The sequence below is a fragment of the Hydra vulgaris genome, chromosome 12 (assembly GCF_038396675.1).
Source record: "Hydra vulgaris chromosome 12, alternate assembly HydraT2T_AEP".
In the NCBI taxonomy this organism is placed as follows: domain Eukaryota; kingdom Metazoa; phylum Cnidaria; class Hydrozoa; order Anthoathecata; family Hydridae; genus Hydra; species Hydra vulgaris.
Window position 1 is genome coordinate 78,545,001 of NC_088931.1, and position 20,685 is coordinate 78,565,685.

The following is a 20,685-nucleotide window of genomic DNA, read 5'->3' on the forward strand; positions in this document are numbered from 1 at the left end:
ACAATAAAAGATTGATTGATAATTTTTTTTTAACTTATTCATAAAATAAAGCAGAAATACTCATTGTCAAATATGTAAAAGATATTTCTTTATTATTATCTTGAATTTAATTAGAATACAATAAGAGTGATAGAACAATATTAAAAAAGTGTGCAAAAGTATTAGCGCACTTATGGTTTTTCATAGATTTTAAGAAAGTTTAATATTTTATGAGACCACCATTGTTTTTAAGGCATACCAAGACTCTACGCGGCATAGAATCTATAAGTTTTCTGATAAATTCTTTTGGCACGGTATTCCACAACTCTTGCATTTATGTTTTGAGCTGCACCAAGTTAGTGGGCTTGCTTTTTTGTAATTTGCAGTCCATCCAATTCCAAAGATTCTCAATAGGATTTGAATCAGGTGAGTGAGCGGGCCAAGGCATTAGATTCAACCGTTTTTCTTCCATGTATTGCTTCAATGAGCGTGCTCTGTGGCAAGGAGCGTTATCTTGTTGAAATTGCCAGGTGGAGTCAGCCTTGAAAACGTCCATTGATGGCTTTAAAGAATCTTCTAATATCTCTCTATATCAAAGTTGATTAAGGCAATCAGTGTAAAGATCCACCAGTCCATTTCTAAATCCAGCAATGCAGCCCCAAATGCCAATTGAACCTCCTCCTCCTTGAACTTTTGACATGATAAAACGAGGATTATATTTTTCGTTTTTGTATCTCCTCACGACAACCCTTTTCTATCGATTAATAAGTTCAAAATATGACTCGTCCGAGAAAATTTCTTTTCTCTATTGCTCTACAGTCCACGCAGCTCTCTCTTTGCACCATTTTCTTCTCTTGAGACGGTATTAGATACTTAATAGTGGCTTCTTTATTGCAAGATATGAATTGAAAAGTTTTTTCTTCATAAGCTTGCTAACTGTTGATCGGCTAACTTGATGTGCACCTAACGCTGTATTCAGGTCTGAGGCGATTTTGGCTATGCTCATGTTTGGGTTGCGTCTAGCGAGCATAATTGCATTATTTTCATCCTTTTCTGACATTTTTTGGGACAACCAGAGCAATTTTAGTTGTTGGCTGTTCCAAACTCATTATAGTTTTTGAGTGTTATTCTAATGCTGCATTCACTGATTTCAAGTTGGCGTTTGATTTCTTGATTGCTGAGACCTCGTTTGTTCTGGCCAACAACTTGCCACTTTTTTTTAATTGATATGCTCCTTAAACCCATATTTTTGTTGTTGCAATTTTAAAGTTTTAACTAACTGTATTTCAAATGATATTTCCGCCACTTCAATTTATTCTTCTTATATTTTTTATTGACTATTATTAATCAGCAGAGAGTTTTTAACAAAAATTAACCAAAAAAGTTTTTCTCAAAGGAATTAAACGAGTGTGCTAATACATTTTAAATGAGTGCGCTAATACCTTAACACACTTAATTTCAGACATTTTTCCAAATAGTCATTAAACTTCTAATTAACTCATAAAAAAAACAATCAGGTCGACAATATTTGACCTCATAATTAAATTTAATTGGTTTTTCCTTTCATTTAAAAAAAAAACTAGTTCAAAATTAAAATTACTTCACAATTTATATTGATTTGAAGTTGTCTATAATAAAAAAATTACGAGTGCGCTAATACTTTCTGGAAGCACTGTATATGTATCTTTCTCACTCACTCTCTCTCTCTCTCTCTCTCTCTCTCTCTCTCTCTCTCTCTCTCTCTCTCTCTCTCTCTCTCTCTCTCTATATATATATATATATATATATATATATATATATATATATATATATATATATATATAAATATTTATATATATATATATACACATATATATACATATGTATATATATTCATGAATTAAAGATGAAATATATACATATATATATATGTGTGTAGGGTAATTCCATGTCAATTGAGCCAGGCCATGTCACCATACATCTCAGATTTTGCTGAATTTTATACAGTTGAGAGTACTTAGTAAAACAAGAAATTCTTGAAAATTTTAGCTTCTAGCTCCAAGAGGATCCTGAAATATGATCATTTTACTTTCAACTGATCTTGGCCAGGCCCCTCTTGTCCTCTCAGAATTGAGAACTTTGTTTAAAGGTTCCAAGTCACATAGCTTTAAAAATATTTGGTATTTTGACTTAAAAATTTGTACCTGGCTATTTTCAGGGTTGAAGAATCCAATGAAATAATCAAAAATATAAAAAAATATTTTTAAGTACCTGTAATTATCAATTTAAATAAATATAGGCAATTTTTTATATACCTGATTTTGGTGCTCAAGAAACCCACGTGGCCTTGATGATATCAAAAATTTTTTTTTACACATTATTCTAAATTTTATGATCTTTCACAAAACATAAGAATTTTGATCTGCAAGTATATGGATTTCCATATATGGATAACGGGGCACAGGCCCCTCTTTTTTGTAGCGGAATCTTGCAATACATTTTCCACTACCTTTCAGACTAGCTAGAGCTATGAAAATTTCTGTATTTATATAGTTTCGATAAACGAGCATTTTAAAATTAAAAAAGAGCCCAAGAAACTAGGGGAAGGGGCTGGGGGCATGTGCCCCACTTTTTTGAGCAGAATCTTGAGATGGATTTTTCACTATCTTCCAGACAAGCTGCAGCTCTGAAACTTTCAGCATTTGTGTAGTCCTGATGAACATGCGTTAAAATTGTTTCAGATCAGACGACCAGATAGTCCATGGGGCTGGGGCACCTGGGTCCATGCCCCACTTTTTTTTCTCAAAAAAATTTTTTTTTTTCTTTAAAACTTATTTAAGATAACTTTAAAACTATTGTCTTCAATTTTTTTTTTAGATATTCATTTTTAACAAAGTTAAATATTTCATATGTTTAACAATGTTATCAATGTTTCCCAAAAATTTAGGAAACATTGATAACATTGCTTCCCAAATTTTGTGATTTATATTTGTTCCATTTGGTTTTGACCATTCTATGTTCAATAATCTTTTAAAAATGTTTTAAGAAACTTAATGTTTATAAGAATTTTGATTTGCATGTATAAGATTAAAAACAGTCTAAAGTAATGATTTTAACAGAATTTTATTTTGTATAATTTAAAATTTGAATTAAAAAAGAAAAATATATTTTGCTAATTCTAAAATGGTAACAGCAAGTTGTTAACAGAAACAAAAAACATGTCATTACACTAGTATAGAAGAAATTTGTTACCTATTAAAGTCATCATTAACATTTTTAACATTAACAAATTGAGTATAATTAAACTTTGTGAAAAGGAAACTTTTTTTTTGTCAAAGTAAGATAAAAGAAATCAATCACTGTTTAGTTTTGTATTACCATGGTGATTGCTTAAGTTGCTTTCATTAAATTAATTACTATTTGTTGCTCATTTTTAAATTAATCTCAAATTGCTTTTAGTGTTAAAGTAAGAATGGATTCATGTGATTTTGGAAAAAAGTTAAATGATACTTGTCATAAACTAAGTTATTGTAGAAAGATTGATTTAAAGAAATTTGATTGCTATAGAGAAGATGCCAGAGAAGAATTTATTTGGAGATCTGGAATAACAGATGATAAAATTTTAACAATCTGCCTTCATCATGCAAAGATTTTTGGTACACACTTTGAAAAGAAGCACGCAAAATGTTGTAATTTATTGAACAAGCATAAATCAAAAAGAAAAGCAATCAAAGGTAAATATTGTTGATAAAAAATTATTGTAAAATCTTTTTTGAATAATGAAATTAAAATCTACTAGTTTATAAAAGTTTGAAAAAAAGCTGATCTGGTTATGCATTATATATTGAAATAAGTACAAATAATTTTCATATTGATAGGTAATTAATAAAATCAAATTGTTCTTTTCCTTTCAGGGAGTCATGTAATAACATTAGACATGGCAAAACAATTAAGAATTAATTTTCCGAATGTTGTGCCTGAATATCAACTTTGTCGGAGCTGCTTTGATGCTATAATCAGTAAATTTCATGAACAAGATAATTGTGAACTTAAAGAATCTATTTCATGTGGTACTTCTGAAAAGTCACGAGAGGCATTAAATGTTAGTTTGGAAACAATAGGTGTTTCCCCCATAAAACTTCATAGCATTCCAAAGCATCAACGGTTATCTGTTGCTAAATGTAAAGTTATAAAAACAATGTTAAAGTATGAAGAGCATATTTCAAAAGTATATAATGTTAGGGAAGAAGAACTGAAACATAAAATTCCTCATACGAAAATTATTGACAAAAGTAAATGCGCCGATCTAGACAAACTAACAGCAGAAATAAAAGAAAAGAAATTGTTTCTGACCAAAAAACTAAAATTCAGTTGTTAACATTTACACCCGAGTCTTGGTCAAGAAATTTTGCTGCAAGATATTTCAACGTCACTATATACCAAATTAAAGAAGCGCGCAAACTAAAGAAAATAAGTGGGATTTTTTCAGTTCCAGGCATTAAGAAAGGAAAAATATTTTCAGAAATAACATTAAATAGAGTCAACAATGTATACCATGATGACGAATTTACTAGACAAATGCCTGGTAAAAAAGATTATGCAAGTATTGGTAGAAAACAACACATGCAAAAGCGCCTTATTTTATGTAATCTTAAAGAACTTTATGTTTCTTTTAAAACTAAATACCCTCAAGAAGTTATTGGATTTTCTAAGTTTTGCAGTTTAAGACCAAAATGGTTTATAACTGTTGGAGCATCAGGCACTCATTCTGTTTGTGTTTGTACCTTCCATCAAAATGCAATACTCTTGACCAATGCTATACAAATAAAATGTACTTACAAAGATCTGATGACAAAAGTTGTTTGTGATGTGACAAGTAATGAGTGTATGGTTCATCGATGTCCGAACTGTCCAGCTATAGTTTCTTTAAAGAAGTTTCTGGATGCACAACTAATTGACAATGACGAGGAGGTGTCATTCAATCAGTGGCAGAAAACAGACAGAACAACATTGATCTATCAGACAACAACAATGGAAGAATACAAATTGATGTTATCAGAGGCAATAAACAAGTTAACAGCTCATTCCTACATTGCAAATGGTCAAGCAAAATATCTAAAGCAACAAAAGGAAAATTTAGCAAAAGACTGCTGTATTGTCTTAGTTGACTTTGCAGAAAACTTCACTTTTGTGATTCAAGATGAAATCCAAAGTTACCATTGGTGCAAAAGTCAATGCACATTGCACCCCGTTGCCCTCTATTTATTAAACGAAAATGACCAATTTGAAGAAAAATTGTTTTGCTTCATGTCAGAAGATAATGAGCATGACACTGGTTTTGTGTATGAAGTTCAAACACAAATAGTTAACTATTTAAAAGAATATCATCCTAAAATTTCAAAGGTTCTTTATTTTTCTGATGGTTGTGCTGCACAGTATAAAAATTACAAAAACCTTTACAATATCTGTCTCCATAAAAATGATTTTGACATTGATGCAGAGTGGACATTTTTTGCTACATACCATGGTAAGTCACCCTGTGAAGTTATTGATGGCACTGTAAAACGATTAACTACAAATGCAAGTCTACAAAGGCCCATAAATGACCAGATATTGAATTGTAACAAAATGTTTGACTACTGTACTAACAATATTAAAGGGATTATTCTTTTCAAGATTGAAAAAGAAAGACTGACAGAATTGCGCACCACTTTGAAAACACGTTTTGAGCTAAGTAGAACAATTCCTGGAACTAGGAGCTATCATCAATTTAAACCAGAATCTATAGATACAATTAGCTTTAAACGAACAAGTGAAGATGTTCATATAACAGGCATTTTTTCTTTTTCTGAAATTCAAAGTTCTCAAAATGATCAGCAAATTAACATTGATGCCTTGAATTTGGGTGAATTCATTATGTGTAAATGTGATGCGTTTGATTGGATTGGTATGATCAATGAAATTGATAATATAGAGAAAGATGTTATGGTAACATTCATGCACCCGCACGGTCCTTTTAATAAACTTTTATGGCCATCTAGAGTAGATGAGTGTTGGGTGCCAATTACCAACATAACTTGTATAATTGATGCACCTGTAACAACAAATGGACGTTTTTATACTTTGACCGTCGATGCATCTAAGCTAATCTTAACATTATCTTGACTTTCTTTTTTTTGTATTTTATTTTGTAAATAATGAAGTAAAATGGAACAAGTGTAAAGCAATAAAAATTTTTAAATACAATATTTTTAAAGTTATCTTAAATTTAAGACACATTTATGTGTTTTAAAAAAAAAAAAAAATTTTTTCAAGAAAAAAGTGGGGCACGGTCCCAGGTGCCCCAGCCCCATGGACCATCTGGTCATCTGATCTGAAACAATTTTAACGCATGTTCATCAGGACTACACAAATGCTGAAAGTTTCAGAGCTGCAGCTTGTCTGGAAGATAGTAAAAAATCCATCTCAAGATTCTGCTCAAAAAAGTGGGGCACATGCCCCCAGCCCCTTCCCCTAGTTTCTTGGGCTCTTTTTTAATTTTAAAATGCTCGTTTATCGAAACTATATAAATACAGAAATTTTCATAGCTCTAGCTAGTCTGAAAGGTAGTGGAAAATGTATTGCAAGATTCCGCTACAAAAAAGAGGGGCCTGTGCCCCGTTATCCATATATGGAAATCCATATACTTGCAGATCAAAATTCTTATGTTTTGTGAAAGATCATAAAATTTAGAATAATGTGTAAAAAAAAATTTTTGATATCATCAAGGCCACGTGGGTTTCTTGAGCACCAAAATCAGGTATATAAAAAATTGCCTATATTTATTTAAATTGATAATTACAGGTACTTAAAAATATTTTTTTATATTTTTGATTATTTCATTGGATTCTTCAACCCTGAAAATAGCCAGGTACAAATTTTTAAGTCAAAATACCAAATATTTTTAAAGCTATGTGACTTGGAACCTTTAAACAAAGTTCTCAATTCTGAGAGGACAAGAGGGGCCTGGCCATGATCAGTTGAAAGTAAAATGATCATATTTCAGGATCCTCTTGGAGCTAGAAGCTAAAATTTTCAAGAATTTCTTGTTTTACTAAGTATTCTCAACTGTATAAAATTCAGCAAAATCTGAGATGTATGGTGACATTTTTGAAATTTTCTGGCTCAATTGACATGGAATTACCCTGTATATATATATATATATATATATATATATATATATATATATATATATATATATATATATATATATATATATATATATATATATATATATATATATATATATATATATATATATATTCATATCTATATATGTATATATATATATATTCATATTTATATATATATGTATATATATATATATATATATATATATATATATATATATATTCATGAATTAAAGATGAAATATTTATATATATATATATATGTATAAATGTGTGTGTGTGTGTGCGTATATATATATATATATATATATATATATATATATATATATATATATATATATACACAGCGGTGGCCAAAAATTAAAGACCACTCTTTTTTTTTTCAAAATTTAATTTTAACCTTAGTATAATTTTATTTTGGAAAAAGGTATCAAAAAAAGAAAAACATTTTTAGAAAGAATTTTTATTGTATTTTATATTTATTATAAAAGAATTTATAATTTTTTTACAAAATAATGTTAAAAAATTAAAAAACTGACTAGTAAAAAATATAAATGGGGAAAAAAATTGGACAAAATTTTAAGACCAGTTTCAAAAATATTTCTAAAAGCAATAAAAATATAATTTAGAAACTTGTTGTTCCTCCATTTGTTTTCAAGCACTCTTGTACCCGTTCTGGCATTGAATTCATTAAAGTTTTGATTACTTCATCAGGCACATTTTTCAAATGATGAGAGATTTCAATCCAAATTGTAAAGTTGTTCATCTTCCAAATTGTAAAGTTGTTCTTTATCAAGCTTGTGATCAAGCCACAACCATAAATTCTCTATTGGATTCAAGTCTGGACTATTGGCAGGCCATGGAAGCACTTGAATTTTATTAGAATTGAACCAATTGCTAACAACATGCGCTTTATGACGCGGCACATTATCTTACTGGAAAATAAATCCATCTTGCAACTCCATAAATCAATGCTAGGAATAAGCGAGTTTTCCAAAATTTCGATGTACCTTTCTTTGTTGAGTCTACCATCGAATAAATGAAAATCGCTAACTCCACAAGCACTCATACAGGCCCAAATTCCTATTGTACCACTGCCTTGTTTTGTTCGTTTTAAAATACATGATTCATCGAACCATTCGCTTGGAAGTCTACGCAACATTACGCGACCTTTTCTGTTGTCTACCTCAACGTTCATTTCATCACTAAAGACCACACGGCTCCACTGATCCGTTGACCAATTTTTATGTAGTTTGCACCACTCTTTCCTGGCAAATTTTTGTTTTTTATTTAAGCGTGGTTTTTTTGCAGCAGCACGCCATAAATAGTTTAAATTGTGGAGGACCCTTTGCATAGTTCTAGGGCTTGCTTTCAGACCATTTGACAGTATCCATTTCGTAGACAAGTCTGTAGATGATGCTTGTCTGTTTTCTTTCATTAATCTCACTAACGAGCGAACATCACGGTCATTTGAAATTTTATTGCGTCAAGTCCTATGACGATCATTAATTGACCGGGTCTCTTTGTATCGTTGAATTATGTTAATAATGCAAGAGTGAGACCTTCCGAGCTTTTCTGCTATTTGTCTGATGCTATAGCCTTCTTCTTTTAATACAAGAGCAGCGTATCTGTCTTTTTCTTCGATCTTTGCACGCTTTTTTGCAATATTTTTATATTCTTATTGCAATTTAAAAAATAAATGTTTATTTGATATTGAAACTCAGGTTTCAACATTTTATTTTATAGCCAACGTAATAAGCAATTAAGATAGTTAAAAAAAATAATGGATTATTATTTTTAATAAGTGCAAATTAAAGATTTGAAAGTGGTCGTTAAATTTTGTCCAATTTATTTAAAGAAGATTTATAAGTACTCATCAGTTTTTTAATAAGTTAAACGCTATTTAATTAGAATTAGATTAAAAAAATTATACCACTTTAATCCGTATGTTTTAATTAACAAGATATTAAAAAAAAAAAATTGAATATGTCAAGTAGAATCTTCTTAATTTTAATTTAAAGATTAAGAAACCAACTAAAAAATGAGTGTTCTTTAATTTTTGGCCACCGCTATATATATATATATATATATATATATATATATATATATATATATATATATATATATATATATATATATATATATATATATATATATATGTATGTATATATATATATATATATATATATATATATATATATATATATATATATATATATATATATTCATGAATTAACGAGAAAATATTTATAGGTTTTATCAATATTTATGCATGCCTGGACCCAGTTTTGTTTTATTAAACCTGGCCTTAAGTCTGCTCATTTATACTGTAGTTATATTTATATAATATTTTTATTATTATATTTGCAAAAAAAAGTTCCTATTAAGTAATTTTATTTTAATTTCCCAATGTTATTTAAAAAAAAAAAAATTGTAATATTTGCTTTTTAATAGAATGGAGTAATAGTATCCACATATGTCTGTCCAACTTGCAAGCTTGGGACAAAAAGTTATTTAAGCGGAGAAAAATTTATTTCTCCTGATGACAAATGTATGCTGCAAACTTGCCAGGATGTAATTTTTTTTTTTTTTGAGTTACACAAATATTTAATATAACTTTAAAATTTATTTGCTATTTATATTTTATTTTACCTAAATTGTGACCTTTTTTTATATAGTTATAACATTATTTTTTTTTATATAGTTATTACACTATTTGAAAGTCTCAAGTTATTTTATTAGTTATATTTTTAAAAATAATAACTATAATTAATAATAAAAATAGTAATAAATAAAATAATACACATTCACACAAACACACACACACACACACACACACACACACACACACACACACACACACACACACACACACACACACACACAAAGCTTTATTAGGTTGTTTTTTTTTTGTTTAGTTGTTTCCGTTTGCGCTATTTTGTTTATATTTGTTTTTTTTATTTTTGTTTCTTGTTATAGATTCTATGATTTATTTATTTTCTTGTTATAGATTCTATGATTTACTTATTTTCTTGTTATAGATTCTATGATTTATTTATTTTCTTGTTATAGATTCTATGATTTATTTATTTTCTTGTTATAGATTCTATGATTTATTTATTTTCTTGTTATAGATTCTATGATTTATTTTTTTTCTTGTTATAGATTCTATGATTTATTTATTTTCTTGTTATAGATTCTATGATTTATTTATTTTCTTGTTATAGATTCTATGATTTATTTATTTTCTTGTTATAGATGCTATGATTTATTTATTTTCTATATAGTAACTCATAATAAATCGGTAGTTTTTAATGTTTTGAAAACATAGCGAAAAATTGAAAATATTATTAATTTTTATTTTAATGTCTAAATGTGTTTTTTTTTAATGTTAAATAATATTGTTTCTAAATACATTGTTTTTTGTGTTTTGACATTGTAAAAATATAATAAATAAGTGAAATATAACAAAAAGCAACTGTTTTTATACTTAGATATATAAATTTTATTATTTTCTGTCATTTATTTGTTTATGCTATTGTATTTACATTTTTTAAAAACCTAATCTTGAAGATTGTTTATAAAGCGTATTTATTTCAAGTGACATTTAGAAATATTTTTGAATTAGACTTTAGAAATGTGAGTAATGATCACTTTAAAAGTTACTTTTAAATACCTTTTGTTTGAGAAATTTTCAATGTGTGGGAAACTTATACAGTTCTTCTACATATACTTGACAGTGTTAACAGTTAAGAGTTCTATAGTTCTAATGTATGTACTTGACAGTGTTAACAGTTTAGAATTGGTTTAGATTAAAAAGAAATATAAAGGCGATTTCAAACTTGTTTAATATAAAGTTGTAAAGAACTATGATTAAAAATTCAGTTACTTGATTATTTAAAATATTTAATGATTTTTTAAAAATTAGTTTATTAAAATTGCAAACATTTTTTAAATTACTTTAGGGTGATATGGTGGCTGAAAAAATTAATTGTAATCCACTTAGCTGTGATAAGTTTGGTAGTTTTACAGACCCAAAAGAATGTTGTTCAAAGTGTTACAGTGAGTATTAATTGTTTGTTTTAGTTTTAATTTTATCAAAATGGACTGGTTTAAACTATCCTCACTCATCATTTTTTATTATATTTAATCAATCATATGCAATAATTATTAAAAAAAGTCTGAGTTATGTATCTAAATAAAGGTATTTTTTCTGCCAAAGTTTCAGTAAAGTCAGCCATTATGATAGTCAAATATTATTTATAGCAACTTACCAGGTAAATTAAAATTTTTCTAACATGGCGGCAGATTTCAAACTATCTACTTCTACAGCTTGCTTAATAAATAAAGGTATCAGTGACACCCTTAGTATGCGAAAAAAATCCAGAATAAATTTAGCCAAACTTTAATTCTGATCATAAAGTTTGTCCTTCAGTAGTGTGTTCCAAATGGAATAGAAACTAATTTATTCCTAACAAAAGGCAAACAGCATGTTTTTTCAACCTGTTAGAGAGAATCTCAAAGGTGATTTATGATCTCAAAGATGGTCTATTAGCTGCTTTTTTTGCATTTTGCATTTTGCATTTTGCTAATATACATTAGGGTGGGGTGAAAATTACTTTTTTTAAAAATCCTGTTTACCCTTAAGTTTGTTCTATATGATAAAATAACACTAGATTTAAAAATTTTTTGAATAAAAAATATTTTTTGTGGTCCCAACTGACCCTTGAATATTTAACGAGTCCTTATATTATCTGAAAATAAAATTCTTCAAAAGTATGGTAATCAAAAGAAGCAAAATTTTATATAAGTTTTATAAATAGTCATCATTTATAAAAACTTGATAAGAATAGAATTATTAAAAAAAGTATATAAAAATACTTACTTTTTTTAAAAAAATGTTTAAAAGTGATAGTTGCAATAAAATTTCAACAATATTTTTATAAAATGATTACTATTTTTGAAATGTTTATAAAATTTTGCTTCTTTTGAGTACCAATTTGACAAATCTTTGAAGAAATTCTTTTGGATAATTTTAGGGACCTGTTCAGGGATCTAAAGGGTCAGTTATGACCTCTGGAAGTTTTTATTCATGAATTTTAAAATCCAGTGTTATTGTATCATATACAGTAATGTGCAAAAGTTTAAAAATATTAACTTTTTTCAGTTTTGAAGGCACAACTTTTCACAAACATTCTCAAATAAAATTTTTATCAAATGTGATTTATATTATTTGAATTCAAAATACCACAAAAATTGTAAAATTTAACTTTTATTTCAAGTTGTTTTTTTGAAAATGCTTCTCTGCAAAATTCTGAAACAATATCATCTCCCTCAATTGAATTCAGTTTTTTAAATAAAAGTAAAATTAAAGGCCAAAATGTTAGGGATGTAAACCCAATTATTTGTTATTTGGGTATTTGGTGTTTTTAGCACTATTTGGGGTCATCCAAATATTTGTATTTTTACCCAAATATTTGTATACAAATAGTGTGTTGACTCAACTAAATTTTATTTAGAAAATGATGAGTGAAGTGTGGAAACATTTTGTAAAAATCAGGCAAAATGTCAAGTTGGCAACTGTAATGAAGTTTGTATGATTGTTAATTATTAACAATCATACAAACTTCATTACAGTTTCAGTAATGAAGTTTCACTTCAGGAACAATGAGTTTGATGAATCATTTAAAATTGAAACATGGTATGGATATATCTCTCAAAAGAAAGAATACATCAGAATCAACAGAAGGTCTAAGTATTCAAAAAATTCAATGTCCAATAACAAGTTTTACAGTTTGAGAGTCTAGAGAGTTGGTAATATCAAAATTTGCAGCCAAAGATGGATTTTCAATTAATCAAATAATAAATTCGGATGCTACTAAATCATATTTGTCTTCACGTGGTCATCAAATGCCTAAATCAAGATCAACAGTTTGGGAAGACATTAAAAAATACTACAAAGAAGTTTTTAATTAATTTGTGTTAAAAATTCAAGAATCTTAAGTCATGGGAATGAAATTTAGTACAATAATTAATGAGTGGACTGATAACACAGGCCAACAAAAAAAAAAATTTTTCTGGTGCCGAGCAAACAATTTGTTTTTTGTATAGCATTTCTCATTTTGATTTCAAATATGCAACTCTTTTTTTACCATCACGTCAAGTTGTAAAGATATTTAGGTTTAAATCTTAAGTATTTAGGGTAAAGTCCCTAATATTGTCGAAAAAAAAGTTATTCAAAAGTATGTCAACCTGGTCTCGAAAGAAGCGTATTTTTATAGAGATTTTAGAAAAGACATATATTTTTACTTAAAATTTATTGACAAAAAAAATTATGTGAAAAAATGCTAAAGACTCTTAAAAAAATTTCAACAGAATGTTATTCAGCATTAATACAAAAAATACTTATTTTTATTACAAATGAATAACATTTTTAAAATCTCTATGAAAATATGCTTCTTTTGAGACCCAGGTTGACTGTTTATATCAAAAAGATCGTGAAGAATATAATGATAATGTGAATATAAGAATATAATGTGAATGTAGATATGAATGTGAATGTAGATATGAATGTGAATGTAGATATGAATGTGAATGTAGATATGAATGTGAATGTAGATATGAATGTGAATGTAGATATGAATGTGAATGTAGATATGAATGTGAATGTAGATATGAATGTGAATATAAGAATATAATGTGAATATAAGAGTATAATGATAACGTGAAGAATATAATGATGAAGATGAAGATTTTGATGAAAAACTAGATTTTGATGAACAAGAAAGATCTTTACCAATGGAAAAATCCTACTTTGATGTTATATCATTTGTTCAAGGATATGTGAGAAAATTTCAAAAAATCTCCATTCAAAATTGCTCGCTTTAAAGAAAATGTCCAAGAAACAACAGGAAAAGAGTTAATTCTATTAATTGACTACAAGATAAGATGGAATAGTGTACTTCCTATGTTGCAGAGATTTTATGAACTGAAAGAAATTGTAAAATCTACAATAATTGTATTTGAAGGTTCATATGATGACAGCATTGAAACTAAAGTTGAAGACATAATAGATTGTTTGATTCCTGTTGAAGAAGTTATTAAAAAATTAAGCTCTAAATGCTGCAATTTGATGGTGGCAGAAGGATCATTTATCTATTTATTCAACACACTCAACGCACAGGAAAGTGATATTTCACAAAAAATACTCGAAAATTTAAAAACTCGAATTGATTCACGAAGTAATGTCAATTTAATATCAACATTGATTTTTCTTTATACTAGTGATTATCCAAAGGAAAATAATTATTTTAAATATTTGTCAAAATTAACTATTAAAAAAGAAATTAAGGAACTCAATACAAGACTATTTGCAGAATCATTATTGGAGGAAAATAATGATGAAAATGATTCAAATACGACATCCAAGCTTGATGACACTATCAACCACTTTGTAAACCATCAGAAAACAGTCAAAACTTCGATTGAAAATGAAATTAAGGTGTTTGAAGGAACAAAAGAACGTACAAATAAACTTCAGATGATCAACGACGCTTTATTAACTGTGCAAGAAACAACATCATCAACGATGATGTTGTTGCTTGCACGATGCCTTATTAACTGTGCAAGCAACAACAGACTCATGAACAGACGTTGAAAGTGTCTTTTCTGTAGCTGGAAACTTCAAGACTAAACTTCGTAATAGAATGAAAGAAGAAAAATTGAATATGCTTGTATTTTTAAAATATTACTTCTTAAATAAAAGCTAAAATTTGAATTGAAATCAATTGATTTTTTTCATACATTTTACTATTTGTTATTTATACAAATATTTGGGGGATCACTATTTGGGGTATTTGGTATTTGTACAAATATTGAAAACCCAAATATTTGGCATCCCTACAAAATATTTGTGATATTTAATAATTCGTTGACTTTAAGATTTCAAAAGCAGTGAAGTATAACTGATTCCCAAAATGATTGCAAAAGTTCAGTTACTTTCAGTTGTATTTTAAAAGCATGGGAAAAGCTAAAAATTTTCAAATGGTATTTTAAAAGCATAGGAACAGCTAAGGATGTTTCAAATGATATATTGAAAGCATGGGAACAGCTAAGGATGTTTCAAATAAAATAAAGGAATTAAACTAAAAAAATGAAAACAGAAGGGTTTCTGAACTTTAAAATGTTTCTAAGCCAGAGATAAGTCACATTAAGAAATGATTTCATCAGCACAAATCTATTGAAAACCTTGCTTTAGAAAAAAGTTATATATGAAAAAGCTGATAGATTATTAGTAAGTTGTTTTAAGAATAATCCTTACTAGAACAAGCTATTGAACTTTTTTTCAATTATGCATCAGTTTCATGATACAAGCTGTAGCATTAATACAACTAAATGTCGATTACGACAAAATAATTTTTATGGCCACCATCCAGTCAAGAAACTGCTGATATCTACAAGAAATTTAAAATCCAGAATAAATTTTGTGAAAGATCATTTTAGTTGGACAGTTAATAACTGGTTAAAAGTCCTTTTCTCTGATGAATCAAAGTTTACTCTATTCAGTTGTGACAGAGTTAGGAATGTGAGGTGTCCAATAGAAGACATATTTAATCCAAAATATCGGTTATCTACTGTTAAATGTGGAGGAGGAAATGTTTGCGAGTGTTTTAGTTGTTAGTTGGGGGTTTGCGAGTTTAGTTGTTAGCTGGGAGGTTTGCGAGTGTTGTATTTGTTAACTGGCCCTATTCATTGCACAGAAAGTATTATGGACCAGAGTCTTTATATAAACATCATGAAGAATGTTACACTGCTACAATCAAAGTATAAAATGACTAACAAATGGATCTTAAAACAAGATAATGACCCGAAGCATTGTGCCTTGATTTGTTAGAAAATATTTTAAATCGCAAAAAATCAAAGTTTTTGGCCTTCACAGAGCCCATATCTCAATCCTAGTTAGTATCTTTAGGGGGTATTTCGACCAATAACTAGTTAATAGAAAATCAAACAACAAGAAGAATTTATTTGCTTTGATTTTAAAATGTTGGTATAACATTCCTCATAATGTTCTTATTAATCTAGTTGATCCTTATTGCTGTGATGCTGTTTTAAAGACAAATGAATATGCAAATACTATCTGTCCAACTATTATCTGTTTTATTGAAACTATTTTATTTTAACATTTTAATTCTATAAATTTTAGTAAAAAGTTTAAATTTTTTGAAATAAATATAATCAAAATTTAGTTGTTTCTAAACTTTGCATGAACAAATAAATTTTAAATAACCATTTTTATTTTACAATTTTTGTGGTTTTTATTTGAAATGAAATAATATAAAGCACATTTGGTAAAAATTTCAGCTTATTTGAGAAAGTTTGTGAAAAGTTATGCCTTGAAAAACAAAAAAATGTTAGTGTTTCTAAACTTTTGCACGTAAGTGTAGATCAAATCTATGGATGTAATTTCATATGTAATAAAATGTAATTTTTACCCCACCCTTACACCCTAGTTAACACCCTAACATGTAAGTTCTGTTATATAGATTGTAGTACAGATAATCAATATTGCAATTTATAATTCAGAAATTTTTAAATTAACCTCATTGAAATATTTTTTTCTTTATGTTGTAGTACAGTTTGGTTCAATAGATTTGTTTCTAATGTGATTTTAATTTTATTATTATTAATAAAATAGTCATAAAATTTTTACTATTAATTTTAGGTAGAACAGTTTCTTATGATTGTTGCAAAAATAAAAGTTGTAAGTAATATCATAGATATTAGTGAACTTAGAGATAAAAATGCAGAGCAATTTGCATTTAGGTTGTTAAAACATAAAATGGAACTTAAAAGCAATGTAGGTGGAGAGCATTTCAAGTTGCCAACAGATAGAAATCTTTTTTTTGTTACAATTTAAGTAAATGAAATCAAAAAGTGTTAATAAATTGGATCTCATTCCAAACTATTAAGAAACTGTTAAATGTGTTAAAAATCTCAAGTTTTTTAAGATTAAGCGTTAGTATTACAATAACTAAATTGACTGAACTGCATATAACTCTAGATACTTTATATGTATGTAAAATAATTTATTGATGGTGATAAGATGTTAGAGATATAGTGTATTTTAAGAGAACAACTAATGCTAATTTTGCAATGGATTTGATATATGGTTTCCAAGGAAGATCGAAAGTAAGAATTTATCCTAGAAGACGAAGGGTAAATGACTTATCGAGTACATTACCATTCATAAATATAGGAAGATCTAGATTGTTACCATAATATTTAGTCCCTGCTAGATTTATTGGAGATGGATGTCTTCTTAACTGCATCAGTTCATATTTTACCAATAATTGTTTGCTTGTCAAAATTTAATTGGTGAAATCACCAGTGTTTGATTCAAAATTGATAAATTGATGATAAAGACTTCAAAATGTCATTTTTTAATCTTCAATTATATGCAAAAAAAATTTGTTAGTGTTTCACATTAACATTTGTAGAAGAAATTAATTTTAGCTTTTTTTTTTTTTGGTAACTACGCAAAACAATATGTAGTGGTACCATTTTAAGGTTTTATAATATACAATACTTAGGTTCATTAATTTTTAAGTTTTAATACAAAATTAAGTTAAATCACGATTTAAATTAATTTTAAAGGTTCATTAATGTATTAAATATTTTTAGTTATATTATCATTAAATTAATCATTTTTAAGTGCTTGATGAGTGCTTAAAAAGTATTCAATTGCGTTTTTTTCTATTCAATCCCGGGATTTCATGGAGACAAATTTCTCAATCCCGGGATCTAAAATTCCCGGGATTTTTCAAGGAGGTTACTCTATTTCTTTTAATAATTTCTTTTCTTTACCTAAAGCGTTTCCATAATTTATGTTGAATTAAAGTTTTTAAAAAAAAATTGTAGAAAGTTGTTCAAGAAGATTATTTCAACATTGGAAACATGTGAGAGTAATACTTATCAGAATAAAACCTTTAAATTTTTTAGCACAAGAATTTCATAGAAATGGATATTTAATAAAGTTTTTTTCAAAAAGATTTGTAATTTTTAAAAGTTTAAAATTATTATAGTTTTGGGTTGCATAATTGATATACAACGATCATATTTTTTTTATATTAATGTTTACTTACACTGTTATTGCTACATTTTCCAATTTAATTTTTTTTTCTAAAATTTTTAGGTGACTCTTGTAGTAACGGTACGAGTTATTATGAAGGTTGCGAACGAAAATGTGGTATTGTAAGTAACTTTCAATGTGCAGTGAAGTCTCCTGGCTGCTGGTGTCCTGACGGAAAAGCTCTTAATGACTTAAATGAATGTGTTCCATTAAGTGATTGTAACTGTAGATCTGGATCAAAAATATATTTAGTAAGTTTTATTTTTCAAAAACATTTTTTAATTATGTTTTCAAAAATTTACAAAACTGTATATGACCGAGGCAAATCCAAGATGTTTGATCGAAGAAAATAAAAGTTCAGTTTTTTACGGATTTTATTTGGTGTTGTGATATCAAGGGTAAAAAAAAATGATCATAGTTTTATGGTAAAAATTTTACCTTGCCCCTAAATATTATTATGTATATTATGATGATAACTTTTAGCCTGGTCAAGCTGTGGTCCGCAGTTCTTGTCAAACTTGTATATGTGCAAATGGCGCTATGAGATGTTCTTCTAAGTGTGTTTCGTAAGTTAAAAGTTTCTTTCATTAACGCACAAAACAAAAAGTAAAAATATTTGATCGTTTATTCATAACTTTCAAGTTATTTGAAATTTTTACAGTTGTATAAATTTTTATTATTTACGGTTGTATGCAGATCCTTTCTAAATTACACTTGTTTGACTTGCGCATGATAATTTTTCAGTAAAAAAGGTTAAACAGCCAAGATTTTTTTTTGTAAAAAAGTAAAACAGCCAAGATTTTTGTTTGGTTTTATAATAAATCTCAATCATTTTTCATGTTTGCATTTTGTATTTTTATTTTTTTTTCCAAAAAGGTTCTTTATAATTGTTTGTTTTCTATTTATTTTTTATGCAAAAAAAAGTTGTTTCCAATATTTTCTGAGTGTTTTATAGACAATTTTTTGCAATTTTTTTGCAAAAATGTTTTTTGTAATAGTTTCATATTTTAAACATATAAAGAACATAAACCGAATAAATTGCTTTTGTTTTGTTTTTCATACTCTTTTGCTTTATTTAAATCACACTCATTTTCATTGAATCTATTAAGTCAATGGCATCAGTTACTAAATTAAATATAATATGGGTTCCAATGGAATTTTTTTTTAACAATCAGATATTTTGTTAGGAAAATAATCCACCTAAGAGACGTTGTTTAATGTAACTGGTTTTGATGTTATAAAACAACTTTTCTCCGTCATTGAAAATTTAGTTGTGCACTTAAAAGAATATATATTTTTGTTATAAATATAGTTTTGTTATAAATATAGTTTGTAATTATTTTCTTAATTTTTTTTTTCATTAGTGTTAGCTTTCCTAACACTAACGGAAAAAAAAAAAAGTTAAAAAAGAAAAGAAAATATTTTTTACTTGTGAACCTTATCAAATATTGCAAATAAAAAAAATAGTTTTAATAGAATATTTAATTTATTTATATAAATAATTAAATTAAATAAAATTACAATAACAAAATATATTATTATATTTTTAGATATAATTTCTAAAATATATATCCATTATTTATGTAAAAAAGATTAACTACATAAATTTCTATATTTTTTAATGTATAAAAAACTAATAGACGATTTCGGAATTAGCGTAGCCATCTTAAAAAAATGTTTGGCATTGTTTCTTTAAAATGGAATATCTATACAACTTTGCAATAAATGTAAAATGTCGAATCAGAAATGTTTTGCAAACTCTTTCATCTAATAAAGAAAAAAATGTGATAAATTAAAAACCATTGAGATAAAATGTCAGATGGAACATTTAGTCCTCCCTTATTTAAAATGTCAGATGGAACATTTAGTCCTCCCTTATTTAAAATGTCAGATGGAACATTTAGTCCTCCCTTATTTAAAGTATTTAAATAAGTATTTTAAACATAACCAGCCACATAGACAATAGAATATAAAGTTTCTATATTTTTACTATCTTCTACATCTGCTATATTGTAAATGATATTTTCCTATCATCTTAATCTTCAAGGCATAAAGCACAGTCTTGGCCATTATTTCCTTCTATATCAGTATTTAGCTGCATCATCAGCTTATCATGTTGAATAAGTAATTTTTACATAACTGATTGAATGGTTATAAAATAAGTATTGCCTGATCCTTGACGTAATTTTTCAAAGCATTTTTCAATTGGATCAAAAGGAAACCAACATGAAATTACATATTCATTTTCACTTGATAAAAGATGGTAAGTCAAATCAATTAGGCCACGAAAAGTGTCAAAGTGCCTTGTATCTCTTTTAAGCTGGCAAACTGTTTACCAGATGTTAGTTTCATATTTTTAGCCATTGCACAGTGGGTCAGGTGGTAGACAAAACCTAAAAAAAAATATTCAAAACCATATAATAAAAC

General features: G+C 27.3%; 2 protein-coding genes across 2 annotated transcripts in view; both read left to right on the forward strand.

The window, feature by feature from the left end:
- The window catches only part of LOC100206790 (uncharacterized), an 81,316-nt gene extending 62,020 nt beyond the window's left edge, over window positions 1-19,296 (forward strand). The window contains exons 8-11 of the mRNA XM_065814552.1: window positions 9,582-9,701; window positions 11,093-11,189; window positions 18,322-18,509; window positions 18,742-19,296. Coding sequence (XP_065670624.1) covers window positions 9,582-9,701; window positions 11,093-11,189; window positions 18,322-18,509; window positions 18,742-18,828 — 492 coding nt within the window. The 3' untranslated portion in view covers window positions 18,829-19,296. The remainder of the gene's footprint in view (window positions 1-9,581; window positions 9,702-11,092; window positions 11,190-18,321; window positions 18,510-18,741) is intronic.
- LOC136089036 (uncharacterized) lies at window positions 2,752-6,263 on the forward strand. The gene is made up of 2 exons (XM_065814550.1): window positions 2,752-3,692; window positions 3,873-6,263. The coding sequence occupies exon 2, from the start codon at window positions 4,255-4,257 to the stop codon at window positions 6,121-6,123; it is 1,869 nt and encodes a 622-aa protein (XP_065670622.1). The 5' UTR covers window positions 2,752-3,692; window positions 3,873-4,254; the 3' UTR covers window positions 6,124-6,263.
- Window positions 19,297-20,685: the final 1,389 nt, after the last annotated feature.

Coding starts and splice junctions, on each gene's coding strand:
- LOC136089036 (XM_065814550.1), top strand. CDS start 4,255: ATGCGCCGATCTAGACAAACTAACAGCAGAAATAAAAGAAAAGAAATT.